Here is a 22681-nt window from a genome sequence, read left to right on the forward strand (position 1 = left end):
GCATTTAGGGGAAAGAGTTTGCTGAGGACTGGATTGAACCTAAGGCTTTACAGAAATCAAGCTACTAAGCTCTCTATCTCAAAGGAACTGGATAGGAGACAGACTCATTGGGTTCTGACCTGAGCCCAGCCGGCGTGGAAGGAGCAGTCATCACCCTGCTGGTCCTAGCTGAGAGGTTTGCATGTGACCTTGACAAGGATAAGGTGAACCTGAGGCCTCTGTGAAGAATTGTGGGCTCAGGATGAATCCGTGGGAGGGAGCCACTAGAGGGCTGTCATTGAGGATGTGGTTGTGGGGCGACCGCTCACACTGTCTACCTGGGAACAGAAGCTGCTTGTCGCCTGGGACCGAATCTACTCTGTCCACTGCTAAATCTAGTCGAGGTGTGCCTTGCTGTGTGAAGGCTGCTTGGGGCTTTGGGAAACAGCTTCTTTGGGAGTTCTGGTCAACCTCAGTCTTGAAGCTTTTGGTCCCGCCTGTTTGTTGAAGCCTGTGGCTTAGGGGTCACCTAAGGCTTCCTTACAGTGAGCCAGAGGAGGGGAGGTGGCCTTTTTCTAAGGACAACTGAGGAGAGCGCAGAGCCTGGCTGGGTGTGCTGGACTGGGAGGCGGCTGCTGTAGGTATTCATGGTTTTTGTGTGAGAATGCTCAGTGCTTTCAAATCCTTAGGCAGTCGTAAGTCTGGCCACTGAGCCATGCCCCCATCATTGGGGGATTCTACCACTGAACCACCCCCACCCCGTCCTTCACTAGGGAATTCTAGGTAAGGATGTACACCTCTAAGCCATGCCCCAGTGTGGCTTGGTGGTTGGTTTGAGTGTGTGTAGTAGAGTTGAAGGTACAGTGACTCTCACCATGCACACATTACATGTCCTATGGTGATGTACACATCACAATCACACCAATGGCATACCTGTTTCTTCAGTGCACTTCCTGGTGGATTAAATACCCTTATGGAAATGTACAGTATACTTAAATTTGTGTGGATACCTCTATGCCAATTGTATAGCATTACTCCAGCTGTATGCCCCACACTGGCACCTGCGCTGACCCCTACGTTGACTGAAGACTGAAGAGAAAAGTTACTAGGATGTGGAAGAAGTGGACCTGTTTAGCAACAGTTCTTTGGGGCAAGCGTGATCTTCTTTGGTAGCAGTTCAGTCCTGTAGCAAACACCAAATACGACTCAGCAGTAGCAGACCAGTCCTCTAGGCAGGCAGATACCAGGCACGAACAAGCAGCTACAGTCCAGTCCTTTTAGCAACCTCAGAAGCAGCAAGCTGTTGCAGGAACCACCATTTTTGGTGAGTTTCTCTCATTGGGGGCATTAACACAAGTTGAGCTTAACAATGCTATGTAAGGAGAACCAATACGCGAGAGTCGTTAGCAAAGAGTATCAAGGCAGAGTAACCAAACCAAGGCTCAAGCTCGTCTCCCGCTGTTGGTGGGGTCATATTTATGCTCCATCAAGCATCCTTTCTTGTGTCTGCTATAGCAAAACATCCTTTCACCTGTGTCTGCCTCAGGAAAACATTCTTTCACGTGTTTGCTTTAGCAAGACCTCCTTTCACCTGTGTGTCCCAGCAAACCATCATTTGACATAACTGACTTTCCAAAGAACTAGAAGTTTCCATTTTTGCAGCCCTAGTGCTAGCTGCTTCCCCCCTGGCCTCCTGTGCCCAATCTCTGAGGCCAGGATTGGTGTTTCCTACAGCAGTAGTTGTGGGACTCTGTATCCCAGACTCTTGAACTTGATTTCACATTTGATCTAGCCAGATATTTCTTGTTTTGAGAGATTGGAGAGGCTGACCTCTTAGATTTATGCAAATTAACTAACCCATATACATACATCATACACATAAATAGCAAATTAAAAATTATATATGTGTGACAAGTTGGCCTGTGCCTTTTATCCCAGCACTCTGGAGGCCAAAGTGGGTGGCTCCTTGAGAGTTAGAGGCTAGCCAAGGCTACGTAGTGAGATTCTGTATCAAAATAAACCAGTTAATAAATAAGGGGGCTGGAGAGGTGACTCAGTGGTTAAGAGCACTTGCTGCTCTTGTGAAAGACCTGGGTTGGGTTTCCAGTACCCACATGGTGGTGTGGCTCACAAGAGTCTGTACTCCAGTTCCAGAGAATCAGACGCCCTCTACTAACGTCAGCGGGCACCACGCATGCACATAGAGAACATGTGTGCACACAGGCAAACACCCATACATATAAAATAAGTTAAATAAATCTAAAAATAAATTAGGAAGTCCAAACTTTCAAGGGGTTGGACTTGAGCAGCTAAGTGCTACAAATTGTCAGGAGGATAGTGAGTTCCAGGCCAGCCTGGACTACACAGTGAGCTTTTGTTACAAACATCCAATCCAGAGTAAGGGTTAGAGTTGTAACTTGATTCATTAAGTGTTTGCCTGGTAGGTGAGAAGCTCTAGGTTCCATTCCCATCGCCTAATAAACGGCCTAATTCAATCCCAGCACTGGGAAGGTGGAGACACAAGGATGAGTAGGTTAAGGTTGTGCTTGGTGGAACAGTGAGTTGTACACGAGCCTAAGCTATGACACTCAATAAAGAGATAAAGGGCCAATCGACCCCCCCCCATTCATCCATTTATTTGAGTTTTAGACCAAATGCCTTCTCTTTGGTGTCTGCTGTTTTCCTTCCTCCCTGTGCCTCAGTTTCCGTCCTGCAGGGAGGAATAGTCTAGGTGATGTTTTAGGGTTTAGAGGTGTCCCTGGATGCATTGCCTCTTGGGTAGGTGGAAGGTGGTTGGATGGAGGACAAAACCAGAGGCACCTCAGGCTCCAGGGTAGGGGCTGGGTGAAGGTGGGGGCAGGGAGGGCTAAATCTGGCCTGCCAATGAGTGGCAGTAGCAGCTGCGGCCCCACCCGGCTCTGCCCCCTGGCACGGTTCCCTCCCCTTGGTTCTTTGGCTGAGGCCTGTCCGACCGGTTTGGGCTGTCCTGGAGCAGCTGCAGCGGGTGGCGGCTGTGTCCGGGAGAGCTCCGACAGTCCGGGCGCCGTCCGGGCTGCACCGCAGGAATGGGGAAGGATTCGCAGCACTACTACGGGAAGCACGGTACGCGAGCTTTCCTTAGGCACCCCAGGGGCAGCAGCGGGGACCGCGAACTGGCAAGGAAGGCTGCAAAAGGGAAGTGAAAGGGATTGCACTTGAGTCGTGGTCCCCATGCTAGATTCCATCACCCCAGTGGTCCCCACAGCTGCCACAGACACCCTTCCACTCTTCTCTACGGAGGACCTGGCCGGCACGCTTCCCTAGAACACCAGTGCCTCTCCACAGAGAGCTTTGTGTTGTTTACTCTGGTCATTGTAAGCCCTTTCAGGCACTTTTCTTGGGTGACAGCCGGCTGACGAATCAGACCACGGACAATGGTCTGATGACCTCGGACCTTGGGTGTAGTCCCCTGTTGGAAGGATGCAGATACAATTAAGAGCTCCTGATGGCTTAGGAGCCAGCATCGTCTGCTGTCTGTATCATTTTCTCACCCTACTCCATCCTGTTGACTTTCAGGGACGCCTCAGAAATACGACCCCACCTTCAAAGGACCCATTTACAACAGGTAAAAACACTTCCCTCCTGGGCACGAGGGAAGGAAGGGGAGATGTGTTCCATTGTGTGTACTCTAGCAAAGCAGGATAACCATTGCAATGTTCAGTGATTCAAAACGTAGTTCCCATAAGGTCCTAGACGACTCCTAGTGGAGCCTGGAATAGAACTGAGCCTCGCACACACTAGGCATGCATTGTGCACATATACACAGATCGTTTTCTTTTTTACATTTATTTATGTGCGCTCCTGCCTGCATGTACGGGTGTGGTGGTCAGAGGACATCTTGTATGAGTTGGTTTTCTTCATTATGTGTCCCAAAGATCCAAAATGGTCCACTCCCATCTCCTGAGCCATCACCATGGCCACCTCCCTCACCCCCCACTCCCCTGCCTCAGTACTAAGCCAGGGCTCCACCACTGGGTGCTATTCCCACCCCATCTTTTTGTTTGTTTGTTTAGTTTGGGGCGATTGTTAATTTGTGTTTGAAACAGGGTCTCTCTGTGTAGCCCTAGCCGTCCTGAAACTCTCTATGTAGTCCAGGTTGGCCTTGAACTCGCAGACCCACCTGCCTCTGCGTGAGCCTTGTACACATAGACAAAACTATTTTGAGCTGAATAAGTGCCTTTCAAGTCCTGTGAGTCCAGCTATGTAAGAGGCAAGAGGATCAAAAGTTCAAGGCCTGGGGGAAGGAAGAGGAATTGATACACTCATGATCTATTGTATGGAATTCTCAAATTATCAATAAAAGCATTAATTTAAAAAGAGCACTGGGTTAAATGTATGTACTGCTACACCCAGCTTCTGCTTAGTATTCCTTCTTAGATTTAATTTTATGTGCATGAGCATTTTGTCGGCATCGCACCATATGGAGGATGAGAGAGGGTCTCAGAGCCCCTGGAACTGTAGAGATGTTTTCCTACCTTTATGTCTGTGGTCTGCACTGTGCCCGGCTGCTATCCAAGGAGGCCAGAAGAGGGGGTCAGATCCTCTTGGACTGAAGTTACCGAAGGTTGTGGGTCTCCAGGTGGACGATTGGAATCAAACTTAGTGCTTTTAAACTGAGAACTATCTCTTTTAGTGTGTGTGTGTGTGTGTGTGTATTATAATTATTATATATATATATATATTTGTTTTTTTGAGACAGGGCTTCTCTGTGTAGCCTTGGCCATTCTGGAACTTCTTCTTTAACCAGGCTGGCCACCACTCCCTGGCTAGTTATTTAAAAAAAAAGAAATAGTTCAAGGCCTTCTTCCTGGGAGATTTGTTTTATTTATTTACGTGTGTGTTTGTGTGCATGTATGTATGTATGTGCATCACTGGGTAAACACTGTCAGCTAACCATATCTCCAGTCCTGCGTGAGGTTTGTGGTGGTGGTTTTTGGGGGAGGGGCGGTGGGGTTGTTTGTTTGTTTTTTTGTTTTGTTTTGTTTTTGAGACAAGGTTACAAGGTTTCTCTACATGGCCCTGTAACTCCTTATGTAGACTAGGCTGGCTTCGAACTCAGAGATCCACCTGTCTTTGCTGGGATTGAAGAGGTGCATACCACACTCAACCTGCAACAAGTGGTTCTTCACTGAGAGAATTTTGCAGCACCTCGGACTTTGTAAAAATTTTATTTATTTATTTATTTATTTATTTATTTATTTATTTATTTTTAATGTATGAGTGCTCTGTCTGCCAGCACACCTGCATGCCAGATGAAGGCATCAGAGGAGTCGCCATGTGGGTGCTGGGAATTGAATTGAGGACCTGTGGAGAGCAAGGGTGCTCTTAACCACTGAGTCATCTCCAGCCCCAGGTTTTTTGCTTTCTTAAAGTCAGGACTGGAGATATGGTTAGCTGATAGAGTGTTTACCCAGTATGCAGGAAGCCCTGCCTTCCACTCCCGCACTGAGTAAGCTCAACAGGGATGAGGAGGCAACCCAAAAACACAGTGGAGGCAGAACCCTCAGGGTGAACTTGGCTACATAGCAACTTTGAGTAGAGCCCTGAGTATGTGGGACCCTGTGTTAAATGAGTAAATAAACAGAAAAGGGTCATAAGGTGGGTCGGCAAGTAAAGGCCATTGCCAGGAAGCCTGACAACTGCCATTCAGTCCTTGGGACCTGCATAATGGTGAGAGGAAATGAACCCCTCAAAGTTATGAGCATACATTTGTACACACACCCCTGACCCCCATACCACCCCCCCCACACACATCCCCACACCACACACACCACAACACCTCCCCACTACACCCCCCCCATCCCCACACCCCCCACCCCTCCACACCACACACCCCCCCACACCACAACACCCCCCCCACTACACCCCCCATCCCCACACCATACACACACACACCCCCCCCACACCACCCACATCCCCACACCAAACACCCCCCACTACACCCCCCACACACACACCACAAGAGAGAGAGAGAGACAGGTGAATTTGTTTTTAAGTGTGGTGGATTGAGAAGTGTGGTGGATTGAGAAGTATGGCGACTGGAGAGATGGCTCAGTGGTTAAGAGCGCTTGTCCACTCCTACGGCCTGGAGTTTGGATCTCAGCTCCTCCATAGCAAGCCAGGTACCTTCAAAATGCCTGTAACTGCAGGCAGCTCACTCTTCTGGCTTCCGGCTGTGCACAGGCACATAGAAAAGTGTAGGGCCAGAGAGATGGCTCCGCCGTTAAGCATATTTGCTGCAAATCTAGAGGACCAGGATTTGTTCCCAGCACCCACACAGTGCCTTACAACCACCTGCAACTTGAGTTTGTGGCCTTGCTCGAGGCACACATGTGATGCGATTAAACACTCCCACACATAAAAAATAAGCCCTAAGAAAAAAGATTTGAAAAAAAAAAAACCCCAAACAATAAAACTTAAGGCCGGAAGAAATGTTTGTGGGTTAAAAAGGAGTCTCTCTCTCTCTCTCTCTCTCTCACACACACACACACACACACACACACACACACACACACAATTAGGGACATTTAGAAGCAGTACAATTCATATGACCTGGGGCTGGTGAGATGGCTGAGGGTTCAGTGCCCAGCACTGCAGTTCAGGGGACCTCATGCCCTCCTCTGGAGTCCATGGGCACAGGGCACACACACACCTGTGCAGTCTCATGCCCAGGGCACCACACACACCTGCTCAGCAGACCATGGACAGGGGGCACACACACTCAGCAGACCACACACCCTCCCTCAGCAGACAGGGCACCACACCTGGGCAGACAGGGCACACACACACACCCTGCTCAGCAGACAGGGCACACACACACACCCAGTGGATCCAGCAGACAGGGCACACACACACCTGTGATCTCAGCAGACAGGGCACACACACACCTGTGATCCCAGCAGCAGGGGGGACACACACACCTGTGATCTCAGCAGACAGGGCACACACACACCCTGTGATCTCAGCAGTCCATGGCACACACACACACACCTGTGATCTCAGCATAAAGAGCAGACAGGGCACACACACACACACCTGTGATCTCAGCAGACAGGGCACACACACACCTGTGATCTCAGCAGACAGGGCACACACACACCTGTGATCTCAGCTCAGCAGACAGGGCACACACACACCTGTGATCTCAGCAGACAGGGCACACACACACCTGCAGTCCAGGGCACACACCTGTGATCACAGACAGGGCACACACATCCAGCAGACAGGCCCACACACACCTGCAGATCCAGCAGACAGGGCACACACACACCCTGTGATCTCAGCAGACAGGGCACACACCTGTGATCTCAGCAGACAGGGCACACACACACACCTGCCCTCTCAGCAGACAGGGCACACACCTGTGATCTCAGCAGACAGGGCACACACACACCTGTGATCCAGCAGACAGGGCACACACACACCTTGTGATCTCAGCAGACAGGGCACACACACACCTGTGATCTCAGCAGACAGGGCACACACACACACACCTGTGATCTCAGCAGACAGGGCACACACACACCTGTGATCTCAGCAGACAGGGCACACACACACCTGTGATCTCAGCAGACAGGGCACACACACACACTGTGATCTCAGCAGACAGGGCACACCACACTGTGATCTCAGCCAGGGCACACACACACCCTGGCTCACAGACAGGGCACACACACACCTGTGATCCAGCAGACAGGGCACACACACACCCAGACAGGGCACACCACTGTGATCCAGCAGACAGGGCACACACACACCTGTGATCTCAGCAGACAGGGCACACACCTGTGATCACAGACAGACACACACCTGGATCTCAGCAGACAGGGCACACACACACCTGTGATCTCAGCAGACAGGGCACACACACACACTGTCCATAACACCCTTACACGTAAGTATAAAAATTAAAAAGTTTTTAAAATGAACATAGGCCAGGTGTGGTGGCACACGTCTTCAATCAAAATATTCAGGAGGGGTTGGGGATTTAGCTCAGTGGTAGAGCGCTTGCCTAGCGGCGCAAGGCCCTGTTGGTCCCCAGCTCGAAAAAAAAAAAAAAAAAAAAAAACAAAAAAAAAAAAACAAAATATTCAGGAGGCACAGGTAGATGGGTCTTTTGAGTTTGAGGCCAGCCTGGTCTACATAGCAGGTCTTGGGCCAGCCAAGGCTACATGGTGAGTCCTGTTTTCAAAAAATGGGAAAAAAAAGTGCAGGTATGGCAGCCCACACCTTTAATGCCAGCATTCGGGAGGCAGAGACAGACAAGATTGCTTCGAGTTCGAGGCCAGCCTGGTCTACAGAGTGAGTGTAAGGCTAGCCAAGGCTATATACAGAGAAACCCTGTCTCAAACAACCAGGGAGGAAAGCACAGGATTCTTGGTCCACATTTCAGATTATTCATAAAAAGGGGGTGTTTAATGTCACATGTACTAATGCTGCTCTGCTCCCCAGGGGATGCACGGATGTCATTTGCTGTGTGTTGCTCTTCCTGGCCATCGTAGGCTACGTGGCTGTGGGCATCATAGGTGAGTGCTGGCAGGGCAGGCACAGCCTCTGCCGTCCAGGGTGGTGCTGTGGCTGAGAAGTGAAGAGCCTATCTATCTCTGGGTCTCTCCACAGCCTGGACCCATGGAGACCCTCGGAAGGTGATCTACCCCACTGATAGCCGGGGCGAGTTCTGTGGGCAAAAGGGAACAAAAAATGCGTGAGTTTATTTATTTGCCTATGCGCATTTTAGAGCAACACCCACATGGAGGTCTTGGCAGACCACGGCAGGCGCGTTTACCCCCTGAATCATCTCTGGGCCCAGTAGTTAAGAACTCTTGACCAACTCTATTCACCCTCCAACCCCAGGGACAAACCATTCTTGTTTTACTTCAACATCGTGAAGTGTGCCAGCCCCCTGGTCCTGCTGGAATTTCACTGTCCCACCCCTCAGGTAACGCGTTCCACCTCTTCCGCCTGATGTTTCCCATAGCTCCCCTCATAAGCATCACGTGGAGCCTCTGTGTCCGGTCCCGGATGGGATCTCTGTCCTGATTCCATATCCCTTCCTTGCGCTTCCCCAGATCTGCGTGAAGCAGTGTCCAGACCGCTATCTCACCTTTCTGAGTGCACGCAACTCTCGCGACTTTGACTACTACAAGCAGTTCTGTGTGCCCGGCTTCAAGAACAATAAAGTGAGCAGAAAGACCCCTTTGGTGCTAGAGTGGTGGACACAGGAAGGGGCCCACCTCAGGGATTTCCCTTCTTCCCATTCTCTTTGCAGGGGGTAGCTGAGGTGCTCCGAGATGGGGAGTGCCCAGCGGTTATCATCCCCAGCAAACCCTGTGAGTATTAGGGGTCCCACAAAGATCAGGGGCAGACGGGGGAATGTGCACGGACTCCCTCTGACGGCGCCTTCTGTCCCTCAGTGGCCCAGCGGTGCTTCCCGGCCATCCATGCCAGCAAAGGGGTCCTCATGGTGGGCAATGAGACGACCTATGAGGACGGACACGGCACCAGGAAGAACGTTACAGATCTAGTGGAGGGTGCCAAGTGAGAGGACAGCCCTCTAGTGTGTGGCATCTGGCATCCTGGGGTGGGACTGGAGCTGACCTCTGGGTATGACTTGAGTCTCTTCCAACCCTAGAAAGGCCAACAAGGTTCTAGAGGCCCGGCAGCTCGCCATGCAGATTTTTGAAGATTACACTGTATCCTGGTACTGGATTGTCATGTGAGTTGGAAGGAAGGTGGCTGTCCCCCAGCTACCACATCCCTGAGCCTAAGGACAGTGTCACTCATGCCCCCCAACTCATCCCCAGAGGTCTGGTCATCGCCATGCTGCTGAGCCTCCTGTTCATTGTCCTGCTGCGATTCCTGGCGGGCGTCATGGTCTGGGTGATGATCGTCATGGTGATTCTGGTACTTGGCTATGGTGCGTCTCCCCCTCCTCCTCCTCTCCCTGCCTGAGGTCCGCAGAGTACCCAGTGTCTGCTGCCCTGGCGATAGCTTTCAAACGAGTCATCCTAAGCCTTCAGATGCCCTTCACTGTTTACCTGAGGTGTTTATGGAGAGGTTCGTGCCACTGCTGTGGATACCTGGGGGCAGCCAGAGCCCGTCAAGAGGGGACGGATGAAACCCGGCTTGCTGGGGCCAAGCATGTAACATAGGCATGTGCCTGTAGCCCTCCAGCGAGGTGCTAGGGCTGTGGCTCAGTGGTAGATCCCCTTCTTAGAATCCCCCAGCGGGGGGCTGGGCTTGTGACTCAGTGGCACAATGCAAGCACATGCAGGGCCTTCAGTTCCTTCCCCTCTACCACAGAAAGAGAAAAGAGTAAAAACTTACCTCTCAACTTTGAGACCCAGGGCCCAGTTTGGTATTTCCATCAACAACAAAAGGCATTCTGAAGACCTCTCTTTAGCCCAGCGACTAGGCTTCTCACTGTGGTGCCCAAGGTGCCAGTTCAAATCCCAGCTTTGCTGCTTCCTAGCTCTGTCCTGGGGCACTTGGCTAAGCCTCCCATGTTTAATTACTTCCACCACTCAATGGGAATAGTTGGTATTCTGGGTCGGAAACTCAATGAGAAGGTAGTAACGTAGTATTGTGACGATCACATCAAGAGGACAGCCTGCACAGGGTGGAGGCCTGGCTCACAAACCTTGTCTCACGTTCTGATTAAGTTTTCTTCTTCTGTGGGTTGTTTTTTTTTTTTTAGCGGGGTGTGGGGGTGAGGGAGTGGTTGAAAGAGTTTCTCGATGTAGCCCTGGCTGCCCTGGAACTGACCCTGTAGACCAGGCTGACCTTGAACTCAGTTCCACCCGCTGCTGCCTTCCGAGTGCCAGGACTGAGTGCATTCGGTACCATTGCCTGGCTCTTCTGTATTTTCATATTATGTTCACTTATTATGTGTGTTTGTGTGCATGCACATGTGCATGACTGCATGCGTGCATATATAGAGGTCAGAGGACAAATTCCAAAAGTGGTTTCTCTCCTTTTTCTATGCGGGTGCCAGGGATTGAATTCAGGGTTGGCAGCACACATCTTTCCCCACGGATCCGTTCCTGGCCCTCATTCTGGTTGTCTTCCTTTTAAACTTCCTGAAAGGAACTTTCACCTTAGGCTCCACATACCAAAACAGACGTGCTAGCATGGTGGTGCATGTGTGCCGCCTTCTGCCAAGGAGGCAGAGTCGGGGGATCATAATTTGAATATGGATCCTGCTACATAGTAAGACACAGTCTCAAAAACCAATGAGAAAGTTGTTCATGTTAATCATGGTTGGAGCTGTTGTTGGCATTTTAGGCGACTTGATATTATTGGTTTTTTTGAGACAGGGTCTCAGGTATAGCCCTGGCTGGCCTGGAAGTGGCTACATAGAGGTCTGCCTTTTTCTGCCTCCCAAGTGCTGGCATTAAAGGGGTGTGCCTCCATCCCTGGCTGGCGTAGGTTGTCATTAGACTGGAGGCATCCTAACACCCAATCATTCTTTCATCCACTCTTCAAGCACAAGCCTGGTCTATTTATTAAGTTCTAGGCCAGTCAGGGCTCCATAGTACCTGTCTCTACATACTACCCTGTCTCAAACACAGTCAAGAAAGTTACTGTTTGCACTTGTGCCTCCATGCAGGCATATTCCACTGCTACATGGAGTACTCGAGACTCCGTGGAGAGGCAGGCTCCGACGTCTCCCTGGTGGACCTTGGCTTCCAGACGGACCTCCGAGTGTACCTGCACTTGAGGCAGACTTGGATGGCTTTCAGTGAGTTGGGGCACCCCTCCCCCCATGCTTATGGAGGGATGGAAGAGGGACTCCAAAACAGGTTACTCACAGCTCTTAAGAAATCATTTGTGTTTTTTTTTTTAAATCAATCTCATTTCTTATTACTTTTAACTTTTAAAAGTTAAATTGTATATTATTCCCTTGTTGAGAGGGGTGGTCTATAACAAGACCCTGCTGTGTGGAGATCAGACAGAGGAAGCTCTCACTAATTCTCTGCTTCTCCCATGGGTTCTTGGGAGTGTAGTGTCTTTACCTGATGAGCCATCCTGATGGCTACCCACCTTCTCCACAGTGATCATTTTAAGCATCCTAGAAGTGGTCATCATCCTGTTACTCATCTTTCTGCGCAAAAGGATCTTGATCGCCATAGCCCTCATCAAAGAAGCCAGCAGGTGGAGCCTGGATAGCCAGGGGTGTGCCTGGGGGCCCAGCCCAGGGCATTGGAGCTTGACATCTGTCTCTTTCTCCCCAGGGCTGTGGGACATGTCATGTGCTCCATGCTCTACCCACTGGTGACTTTCTTCCTCTTGTGTCTCTGCATTGCCTACTGGGCCAGCACTTCTGTGTATCTACCACTTGTTAGTCTGGGGTCCCCAGGGACTGATGTCCCTAAAACGCCCTGCAGTGAGGGTGGAGCTGTACCGTCGTGATGGGTGTGTGGTCCTTTCCTAAGAGCACCTCCTGCCTGCCTCCGGTGGTGCTTGTGCTACAAACTTTACATTTATGTTGGTTAAGGGGGAAGCAGTACTAAAGGTCTAAAGACACGGTGTGGGGGCTGTGCACTCCCCTGCGGGCGGGTCCTGGGGATCCAACTCAGGTCGTTAGGCCTGGTGGCAAGCACCTTTGTCACTGAGCAGGCCTCCCCCCTCGGCCTCCACAGTCTCAGGATTCCAAGGGTCAGCCAGCACCCCTGAGTTCCCCCCACACCTTGGGTTCTCAGTTCCAGCTTTCGGTTTCCTCAATGAACCTTTCAGCTTCCTTTCTACCTCTAATGTAGCCGTGTACAAGATTGTTGATGACACGCCCTGCCCACTTTTGGGGAAAACCTGCAACCCAGAGGTAGGCGTCCCATCCCTGTGGGGAAGACAGGACTGCCCTGGCAACCTCCCCTTGAAGATGTTTTGTACTCGCTCTGTGTTTTCGGCTGAGTGGGGTAGGGCTTTCAAGCCCTTACTGGATCTGGTAGTTTTTCAGGCAAAGTCAGGAGCTGATCCAGTGGGCTGTCCCCAGCCCTGCATGTTTTACTTTTTCGTCTGATGTCATTTTGTCCCTCTAACTTTTTCTTGACTCTGGTGTGTGTGTGTGTGTGTGTGTGTGTGTGTGTGTGTGTGTGTGTGTGTGTGTACATATGTGTCTGTAGAGGTGTCCTGCTTTACCTTTCTCAGACTTATTCCTTTCAGACAGTATCTCTCACTAAATATGGAGCTAAGCTGGTATCTTAGCTCCCTATGGCACTGGGGCTACAGGCTAGGACATGGCCACACCCACCTATTCATGGGTGGAATGGAGACTTGAACTCAAGTCCTTATTTTTAAGTCCCCTTATCTATTGAGCCATCTCTCAGGCCTCCAACACCTTTTTTCTGAACTTTTCTTTTTTTTTTTTTTTTTTTTTTTTCCGGAGCTGGGGACTGAACCCAGGGCCTTGCGCTTGCTAGGCAAGCGCTTTACCACTGAGCTAAATCCCCAACCCCCTGAACTTCTTTAATGGGTAGTTTTACATCTAGGACCAGCCCTTGATCTAACCTCAGTGTACTCTGAACTGACACTGGCTCCTTACCCCTCCCCCAGACCTTCCCATTGAATGAGAGCCGCCAGTGTCCTAATGGCCGCTGTCAGTTTGCCTTCTATGGCGGCGAGTCGACCTACCACCGTGCCCTGCTGGGCCTGCAGATCTTCAATGCATTCATGTTCTTCTGGCTAGCCAACTTCGTGCTAGCCCTGGGCCAGGTGACACTGGCTGGAGCCTTTGCCTCCTATTACTGGGCTATGCGGAAGCCCGATGACATGCCTGCCTTCCCCCTCTTCTCTGCTTTTGGCCGCGCACTCAGGTAAAGAGGAGCGTTGGGGTGGGAAGGGACGGGATGCAGGGACCTCATCTGTTTGGGCCACTGATCCACGATTCTGATTCCAGGTACCACACGGGCTCCTTGGCTTTTGGCTCTCTTATCCTAGCCATCGTGCAGATCATCCGAGTGATGCTGGAGTACCTGGATCAGCGCCTGAAAGGTGCCGCCCTTCCTGTAGCTTCAATGAGGGACTGGACTTAGCCCCTGATTGGGTCATGCTTGAGGGGTGGGGCCGCTTGTGGAAGGGGTGGGGCTAAGTGGCAGAGGAGTAGGTAGAAGAGCCAACTGAAGGCAGGTATGGTGGCATGGGTCTTTAATCCCAGTACTCCAGAGTCAGGCAGAGCTGTTGTGAGAGTTCGAGGCCAGCCCTGGTCTACAGAGCCAATTCTAGGACTGCCAGAGCAACAAAGTGAACCCCTGAAAAGTCAACTGAACTGCTTGGAGTCCTGGGTATCTGGAGGCGGGGTGGGTCCAGGGAGAGCAGCTCTGGCTAGCAAGGCTGTTTTGTTTTGTATTATTTTGAGGCAGCTTTTTTCTGGAGAGTCCTAGCAGGCCTCAAACTCTGATATTGAGATCAACCTACCTCTGTTTCTGAGGGCTTGGATTAAAGTTATACATTGCCACCCCTGCTTCCCCCCCACCCTGGTTCTTTTTTTCGGAGCTGGGGACCGAACCCAGGGCCTTGCGCTTCCTAGGCAAGCGCTCTACCACTGAGCTAAATCCCCAACCTCCAGCCCCTGCTTTGTTTTAAAAGGCTGGCATCCAACTCATTAAATAGCCAAGGATGATCTTACTTCCTAATCCTTGGAGATGGCAGTGTGATTAATTTTCTTACGCTGAGGCAGTGTCACTAAGTTGTTGGCCTAGTAGTTCAGGCACGCCTCAGACTTTGAAGTCCTTATCTGTCTTGCTGGAGTCTGGGGGGTCTCATTCAAACCAGACCCGTCTCTTACCTTCATACCTTCCCTTCTCTTTCAGCTGCACAGAACAAGTTTGCCAAGTTCCTCATGGTCTGTCTCAAGTGCTGCTTCTGGTGCCTAGAGAAGTTTATCAAATTCCTGAATAGGAATGCCTACATCATGGTGAACAACAGGACCGAGTTGCTGCCCTGGGTGGGAGGATTCCCCATCTCCATCCCCTGGGCCTCAAATCTCCTTCTGTTCACTCCAGATTGCTATCTATGGGACCAACTTCTGCACCTCAGCCAGGAACGCCTTCTTCCTGCTTATGAGAAATATCATCAGGTCAGGGGGACACCCCTCCATCCCCCAGCCTGCCTGTCCCATCTCACCTTTCCCAGCCCCCTTCCTGCTCTAGCCCCCTTTCTCAACCAGTCTTCCAATTATTGCACCTCCCCTCCCACCTCTCCCCTCTCCCCGGCTCTGAACCTACAGTCTCACTGCCCCTTCACTCTCCCCTACAGGGTGGCCGTCCTGGACAAAGTTACAGACTTCCTCTTCCTGTTGGGCAAACTTCTGATTGTGGGTAGCGTGGGTGAGTGGAGCCAAAGGGCCTGTCTATACTGGCATGTGGGAGTCAGTTGGGAGTGACTGTAAAGTGGTGTCAGGCTCGGGTAATCTCGGAGCCCTTCCTTGGGGACTCAGCATGTCTCTTCATCCACCCCAGGCATCCTGGCCTTCTTCTTCTTCACCCATCGGATCAGAATTGTGCAAGACACGGCCCCACCTCTCAATTATTACTGGGTCCCCATACTGGTGAGCAACTTTGGGGACAGACGAGGGTCAGGGGTGGTAGGTAGGGGTTGGGATTTGCTTAGATTCCTTTGGTGAAGGTTAGGGGTGGAACGGTCATTGGTTATTTGGTCCCTAAATCTTTACTGCTGCATACAAGGCAGGGGATGGAGGGACTTTTCCTTGAGAGGCACTAGAGTTACTGTCATTAACATTTGTTTGCTTTGTGCGGGGTGGATGCACTTGTGGAAGGAAAACAAAGACTCTCAGACACTTGTAGGAATTGGTTCTCCAGCCATGTTTTAGGGATTGGACACAGGTCATCTGGCTTGGTGATAAGCGTTTCAGTCACCAAGCCATCTTGCCAGCCCTAATAATAATTAATAATAGGTCTTATTATTACCATTATTATAGGAAAATGTTATTTTGTTATTTATTTAGGGTATTTTTCCCCCATTTTGTTCGTTTTTTTGAGACAGGGTTTCCCTGTGTAGCCCTGCCTGATCTGGAACTTGCTCTGTAGACCAGGCTGGCCTGCAGTTCACAGAGATCCACCTCCTTTTGCCTCCCACATGCTGGGACTATGTACCACCACTGCCCTGCTCTCTTCTTGTGTTTTGAGGCAGGATCTGTCTACATAATTCTGGCTGACCTGAAGCTCTCTATGTAGACCAGACTGGCCTCAAACTCTGTGTTTTTGTTTTTTATTTTGAGACAAAAGTCTAAAGCCAAAAGCTTTGGCTGATTTAAAGCTCCATATGTAGACCAGGCTAGCCTCAGACTCATAGACACCTGCCTGCTCCGGCCTCTTAAGTGCTATAGTTAAAGGTGTGTGTCTTTAGTGTTTTGTGTTTTTTTTTTTTAATTTTTTTTAATCTTTATTAACTTTAGTATTTCTTATTTACATTTTGATTGTTATTCCCTTTCCCGGTTTCCGGGCCAACATCCCCCTAACCCTTCCCCCTCCCCTTCTGTATTGGTGTTCCCCTCCCCATCCTCCCCCCATTACTGCCCTCTCCCCAACAATCACGTTCACTGGGGATTCAGTCTTGGCAGGACCAAGGGCTTCCCCTTCCACTAGTGCTCTTACTAGAATATTCATTGCTACCTATGAGGTTGGAGCCCAGGGTCAGTCCGCCTTTAGTGTTTTTTTGGGTTTTTTTTGGAGCTGGGGACTGAACCCAGGGCTTTGCGCTTGCTAGGCAAGCGCTTTACCACTGAGCTAAATCCCCAACCCAGCCTTTAGTGTTTTTTATGATTTTTTTTATTGTTTAGTTTTTTAAAAGATTTATTTACTTTATATATGTGAGTACACTGTTGCTGTCTTCAGACACACCAAAGAGAGCATCAGAACCCATGACAGATGGTTGTGAGTCACCATGTGGTTGCTGGGAATTGAACTCAGGACCTCTGAAAGAGCAGCCAGTGCTCTTGACCACTGAGCCATCTCTCCAGCCCTTTTTACGATTTACTGACTTTTATGTGTTTTGGTATTTTGCCTGCATGTGTGTCTGTTTATCACATGCATGCACAATGCCCATGGTGGCCAAAAGAAGGCATCATATTCCCTGGACCTGGGATGTGAGGTTACAGATGACTGTGAGCTGCCATGCGGGTCTGAGAATTGACCCCAGGGCCTTTGCAGGAGCAGCAGCCGTGCAGCAGGAGGGCAGTGTTGCTCTCGCTAAGGACTCATGTTCAATTCCCAGCGACTGCACTAGACTATGTAACTCCAGCTCCAGGTGATCTGATGTCCTCTTCTGGCCTCCCTGAGCAATTGCTCTTAGGTGCCTGTGCCCGTACCTAGAATCAAAACTAAACATGAGGTTGGGGATTTAGCTCAGTGGTAGAGCGCTTGGGTTCGGTCCCCAGCTCCGGAAAAAAAAACAAAACAAAAAAAAAACTAAACATGAGGGAAAACAGGAAGTGATTTACTCATCATAGCCACATTGGCATGACGAATAAATAAATGATTTATTTTGAGACCGGGTCTCATTATGTAGTCCTGGCTGGCTTGCAACTCTGTGTACACCACGCTGCTGGTCCTGAGCTCATAGAGATCCCCCTGCCTCTGTCTTCCAAGTGCTGGGGTGAAAGGCATGACCCACACCTGAAGCTGAGGGGCTGGAAAGACGGCTCAGCAGTGAAGAGGACAGTTAGTTACTCTTGCAGAGGGCCTGGGTTCAGTCCTCACCTCCAGCCCCAGGGGATCTGGCAACCTCTGATGCTCTAGGTGATCAGGCTACACATGTAAACATGCCAGCAAGACACTCGCACACATGTTTTGTAAAAGATAAACAGATGTTTCAAAGATGAGGCAGGAGGATTGCCATGAATTCTGTAAATACAGTCTGTCTCTTGGCTCATGAGAGTAAGAGGTTTCTCAGCCCAGGGAGGACAGTGATGGGGCCAGCTGGAAAAACGATGTTTTCTCTTGAATAGACAGTGATCATTGGCTCCTACTTGATCGCGCACGGCTTCTTCAGCGTCTATGGCATGTGCGTGGACACGCTGTTCCTCTGTTTCTGTGAGTGACCCCTTTATCTCAGCACACCAGGGGCCCTGACTTCCTTCTCCCCAGAGGACAGGAAATGCCTCCCTCTAATGAAAGCACAAAGCCACCCTCACCCCAGAGTCCCCGGGGCCAGAGGTGTTCCTTCTAGGCCCATGCATGCCTTCCTGGCTTCCTCACCACCCTTCAAGCTAACTGTTCCTCACCCGCCTGTCCCAGAGATGTAGCTGGAATATTCTGTCCCCTGGGTCTGTGGCTTTGAAATTTCTGGCTTTGTTGGGGACTAGTGCAGGGTTCATGGCTGCCACTAACTCTGGTCTCCACGTGTCTTTTTCTTCCCCCTCCCCTTCTTCCCCCCATGCCTGCTGGCTTCTTTTCCGTTTTTTCCTCTGCCTCCCTTTTCCAACCCCCTTCTTTCCTGACCACCCTATTTTCCACCCCTGCTGGTTCCTGGGGGGCCCAGGTGAGGACCTTGAGAGGAATGACGGCTCTCAGGAGCGACCCTACTTCATGTCGCCCGAGCTGAAAGACATCCTATTGAAGGGGAGTTCGCAGGCGGGCAAGCAGGAGGAAGTTGAGGAGGAGTAGAGAGTGAGGGAGACTGGCAAGCTGGCCAGTGGGCCTCTGGAGACCGGGTTTGTGCATGTGATGGTGCTTCTTTGACTGGGAACGTGGGGCTCCTGTAGTCCTTCCTCATCCCTTTCTTTTCCAAAACTAGGCAGTCATCCTATCCCGGAGCTGAAAGCCCATCCATCCTCTCACTGGGGCATTTGGTCGGAGACTCAGCCCCTGAGCCACGCCCCCAGTCTCTTGGAGGGTGGGGGGTCTAGGCAGGGGCTCAGCCACTGAGCCACGCCCTCAGCCCCTCTCTGGGTAATGTTAGGCCGTAGCTGTCCCCAGCCCCTCGCTGGGGGATGCTAGGCAAGTGTTCTGCCACTAAACTAAGCCCTGGCCTTGTTAACTTTGTAGTTTGAGACAATGTCTCACTCGGTTGCCCAGGCTGGCCTTGACCTTAAGGTAGTGAAAGCAGGCCTTGAGGTTGGCCTTGTTCTGTTTCGGCTTCTTTAATACCTTGGGTAACAGACCTTTGCTGCCACGCCCTGTGCTCCTGTGTGTTGCTTTCTAACCCTGAGGCTTCTCTACGGCCCTCTGTTCCCCTGTTCCCGTCCCCAACCCCCACGCCTTCCTGTCAACTCCCTCTCACATCACTTGCTTTGGGGCTCTGTCCACAGTGGAGGATCTGGAGAGAAACGACGGTTCAGCTGAGAGGCCTTACTTCATGTCTTCCACTCTCAAGAAACTCTTGAATAAAACCAACAAGAAAGTAGCAGAATCCTAAAGATGCCGCCCAGCCCAGCCCTCTCAGGACGCTGTGATCCGGTGCTTGCTGTGCAGCTGGGTCCCAGTCCCCAGCTCATCAGACTTGTGTAACGTCACATCACTGCCTCTCTGCCACCCTCCCCGAGTCCCCATTTCCAGGGACCCAGAGGAATTGGGGCATCTCTGTCCTATGCCAAAGGGCACTTGGGAGTTTTTGGTGCAGCCCTGGGAAATGGAACAGAATGGGTCTCTCCAATCCTTGCTGGCTCAGACAGTGCCAATATGGCGAAGCGACTTGAAGTTGGGGATGGGAGATGGCCCGAGGATGTGTGCAGCCGACTTCTTTGTATTTCGGTAACCCTTCTGGCCAAGAGGGGAAGACTGGATGAGAACGAGCTCAATGAACACTAGCTCCAAGCTTCCTAGCCAGAATAAAACTGGATCTCCACGACTGGCTGATGTCGCCTAAGGGCCAACAAATACACGTCTCACTCTTAGTCCTTTGCAGCCTAGACAGACGGTAAGAGGTCCACCTGCTTCTCTTCCACCAGGCTCCATAGCTGAATGGAGTCACCAAGAGTGCCTTCACATGTAACCCCACCTCCAGCCTGGGGTAGCTGGGGTCACAGGAAGGAGTGTGTACCCAGAACTGGAGGAGTTTTCCAGATAAACATCCATCCGGGAGGAGGGCCCTGTGCAAGGACCAAGAGCAGTGGTGGGTGTTGGGAGTGGCTTTGGAAAACAGGCCTCTGTACTTAGATCCTACAGAGTACCTTTGACTGATGGCTTCCAAACGGAAAACTTGAGGTTGGAAAATGAGTGAAAATAGGGCCTGCCTCCCCACCCCTCTCTCTTCCAGTAATGCACACTGCCCTCTTTGTGAGAGGAAAGAAACTTAAGTTCACCCAAGGGATGGTTTCAGGGGATGAGGTGTGGGTGTGTTGTGTATTCCAAGTTAACTAGGCCTATCTGGTTTCTTTCACTTGAAACTAGAGACTCTGTTTGCCAAACTTCTTAATCTTGGGGGCCAGTAGACTGGTTCCTCACTTTACCTATCATATGCTAAGACCCTCCCCTCACCCCACTTTGGCTATCCGTGGGATACCAGGATGTTGGAAACCAGAGGCTCCCAGCCTGGAGGCCCAGGCTTTCCTATGCCTGCCTGTGTGCCATCGCGCCCCACCCTTCTCTTGTATGCCCCGCCCTGTGCTTATGTAATTGCATTCCAGCCAGTTAATAAAGTGCCTCTTGTACAGATACTGACCTGGTGTGGTTAATAGGGATGTGGGATGCTGTGGGAGGGAGGGTATCTCAGAGGGAAGGAGGCATAGAAAGCAGCCTGGAGCTTACTGCCAAAGCGTGCCCTGCAGCTTCTGTTGGCTCCTGTAGGACCCTAGTGAAAAAAAGCTTCCACTCATTCCTAGGGTCCAGGAACAGCCGCTTGCTTCTCCTCTCCTCCCCTCAGTATCTGCCCTGGACACGGGCAGACCCTGCACCTGCACCGAGCGTCACAGTGGAGGGAAGTGCACATTCCTTTAGTCTATCTTGTAGCCTCTGTTTCTGGGTGAGTGTATGCCATGTGGATGCAGTTTTCCATAGAGACAGGAGCAGGCATTGGAGCCCCTGGGGTTGGACTAGAGGTCATGAGGCCCCTTGTCAAGGCTGGAAATCGACTGGTTCCTTCGCAAGATCAGGATACATTTACTGTTTAAATTGTTTTTATGTTTTTGGGCATTTTGTCTGCATGTATATCTGTGCCCTATGCCTGTGCCTCCTTGGTCTCAGAGACCAGAAGGGGGGCTTAGGGTCCTCTGGAATTATAGACAATTGTGAGCTCCACACACCCTAACACACACAAAAAGTTGTTTCTTTTTCTGTTGTTGTTTTTGCCTATTTTTATTTTTTTTTTCGGAGCTGAGAACTGAACCCAGGGCCTTGCGCTTACTAGGCAAGTGCTCTACCACTGAGCTAAATCCCCAACCCCTTTGCTCGTTTTTAAAGCTGCAAACTGAAGTGAGATGGTTCAGCTATTAAGAGGACTGGCTGCTGCTTCCAGAGGACCTGGTTCTATGCCCAGCACCTGAATGGCACCTACACATTCAAAATAGCAGATGATGATGAAGAAGAAGAAGAAATAGTACAGGGGCTGGAGAGAAGGCTCAAGGGTTTTGTGTGTATTCTGCTCTTACAGAGGACAAGATTGGTTCCCAGCTTCTTCGTCAGCCAAATACAACCTCCTATAACTTCAGCTCCAGGGGACCTGACATACTGGTCTTCTTGGATACCCACATGCAAACACAGACACAAACACAAATACTTTTATTTTAGTTTTTTTTTCAAGACAGGTTTCTGTGTGTAGCCCTGGGTGTCCTGGAAATATCACTGTAGACCAGGCTGACCTTGAACTCAGAGATTAGCCTACCTCTACCTCCTGAATTCTAGGATTAATGGAGTGCACCACCACTGCTTGGCTCAATAATAAGTATTTTTTTTTTCTTTTTTTTCCGGAGCTGGGGACCGAACCCAGGGCCTTGCACATGCTAGGCAGGTGCTCTACCACTGAGCCAAATCCCCAACCCCTAAAATATTTTTAATTAAAAAAAAAGTCTAAGATGGATATGGTGGCAAAGGCCTTTTATCCCAGCACTCCAGAGGCAGAGGCAGGCAGATCTCTGTGAGTTCAAGGCCAGCCTAATCTATAGAGTGATAATGTTTGTATACCAAGTACATACTTGTTGCTTGCAGAGGCAGAAGACTCCTGGCACTGGACTTATAGATGATTGTGAGTCACCATGTAGGTGCTCGGAATTAAACCAAGGTCCTTTGGAAGAACAGCCAGTCAGCCAGTGCTCTTAACCAATAAACTCTCTTTCTAGCCACTTAAATTTAGTGTGTGTGTGTGTGTGTGTGTGTGTGTCTGTCTGTCTGTCTGTCTGTCTGTCTGTCCCAGGAAGAACAGCCAGTCAGCCAGTGCTCTTAACCAATAAACTCTCTTTCTAGCCACTTATATTTAGTGTGTGTGTGTGTGTGTGTGTGTGTCTGTCTGTCTGTCTGTCTGTCTGTCTGTCTGTCCCAGGAATGGAACTCGGGTTCTCAGGTTTGTGGCAAATGCCTTCAGCGGCTAAGCTCCCTTTGCTTCTGAGTGGCTCTTTGGGTCAGTCTGGTTGTCAGACTGAAGGCTTACTGCTGCCACCTGTTGCCTACTTTTGTTACTGCATCTTGCCAACTATTGTTCCTGGAAAAAAATCTCAAATCTATCAAACTCCCCATAACCCCATCTGTCTTTGTCCCTCTCCTTTTTAGTAAGAAGT

General features: G+C 50.5%; 1 protein-coding gene across 2 annotated transcripts in view; it reads left to right on the forward strand.

The window, feature by feature from the left end:
• The window catches only part of Slc44a2 (solute carrier family 44 member 2), a 35155-nt gene extending 14526 nt beyond the window's left edge, over positions 1 to 20629 (forward strand). The window contains exons 2-23 of one of the 2 annotated variants that reach the window (XM_032909619.1): positions 3535 to 3583; positions 8470 to 8543; positions 8638 to 8722; positions 8872 to 8956; positions 9087 to 9197; positions 9287 to 9347; positions 9432 to 9555; positions 9650 to 9733; positions 9822 to 9934; positions 11627 to 11758; positions 12072 to 12171; positions 12252 to 12344; positions 12754 to 12838; positions 13570 to 13829; positions 13913 to 14007; positions 14826 to 14929; positions 15018 to 15091; positions 15271 to 15341; positions 15474 to 15562; positions 17981 to 18065; positions 18514 to 18685; positions 19283 to 20629. In XM_032909619.1, coding sequence (XP_032765510.1) covers positions 3535 to 3583; positions 8470 to 8543; positions 8638 to 8722; positions 8872 to 8956; positions 9087 to 9197; positions 9287 to 9347; positions 9432 to 9555; positions 9650 to 9733; positions 9822 to 9934; positions 11627 to 11758; positions 12072 to 12171; positions 12252 to 12344; positions 12754 to 12838; positions 13570 to 13829; positions 13913 to 14007; positions 14826 to 14929; positions 15018 to 15091; positions 15271 to 15341; positions 15474 to 15562; positions 17981 to 18065; positions 18514 to 18638 — 2099 coding nt within the window. In that variant the 3' untranslated portion in view covers positions 18639 to 18685; positions 19283 to 20629. The remainder of the gene's footprint in view (positions 1 to 3534; positions 3584 to 8469; positions 8544 to 8637; positions 8723 to 8871; positions 8957 to 9086; positions 9198 to 9286; positions 9348 to 9431; positions 9556 to 9649; positions 9734 to 9821; positions 9935 to 11626; positions 11759 to 12071; positions 12172 to 12251; positions 12345 to 12753; positions 12839 to 13569; positions 13830 to 13912; positions 14008 to 14825; positions 14930 to 15017; positions 15092 to 15270; positions 15342 to 15473; positions 15563 to 17980; positions 18066 to 18513; positions 18686 to 19282) is intronic. The other variant, XM_032909620.1, reaches the window with a different exon arrangement.
• Positions 20630 to 22681: the final 2052 nt, after the last annotated feature.

Source organism: Rattus rattus, chromosome 8 (genome assembly GCF_011064425.1).
Source record: "Rattus rattus isolate New Zealand chromosome 8, Rrattus_CSIRO_v1, whole genome shotgun sequence".
NCBI classification, from domain to species: Eukaryota; Metazoa; Chordata; class Mammalia; order Rodentia; family Muridae; genus Rattus; species Rattus rattus.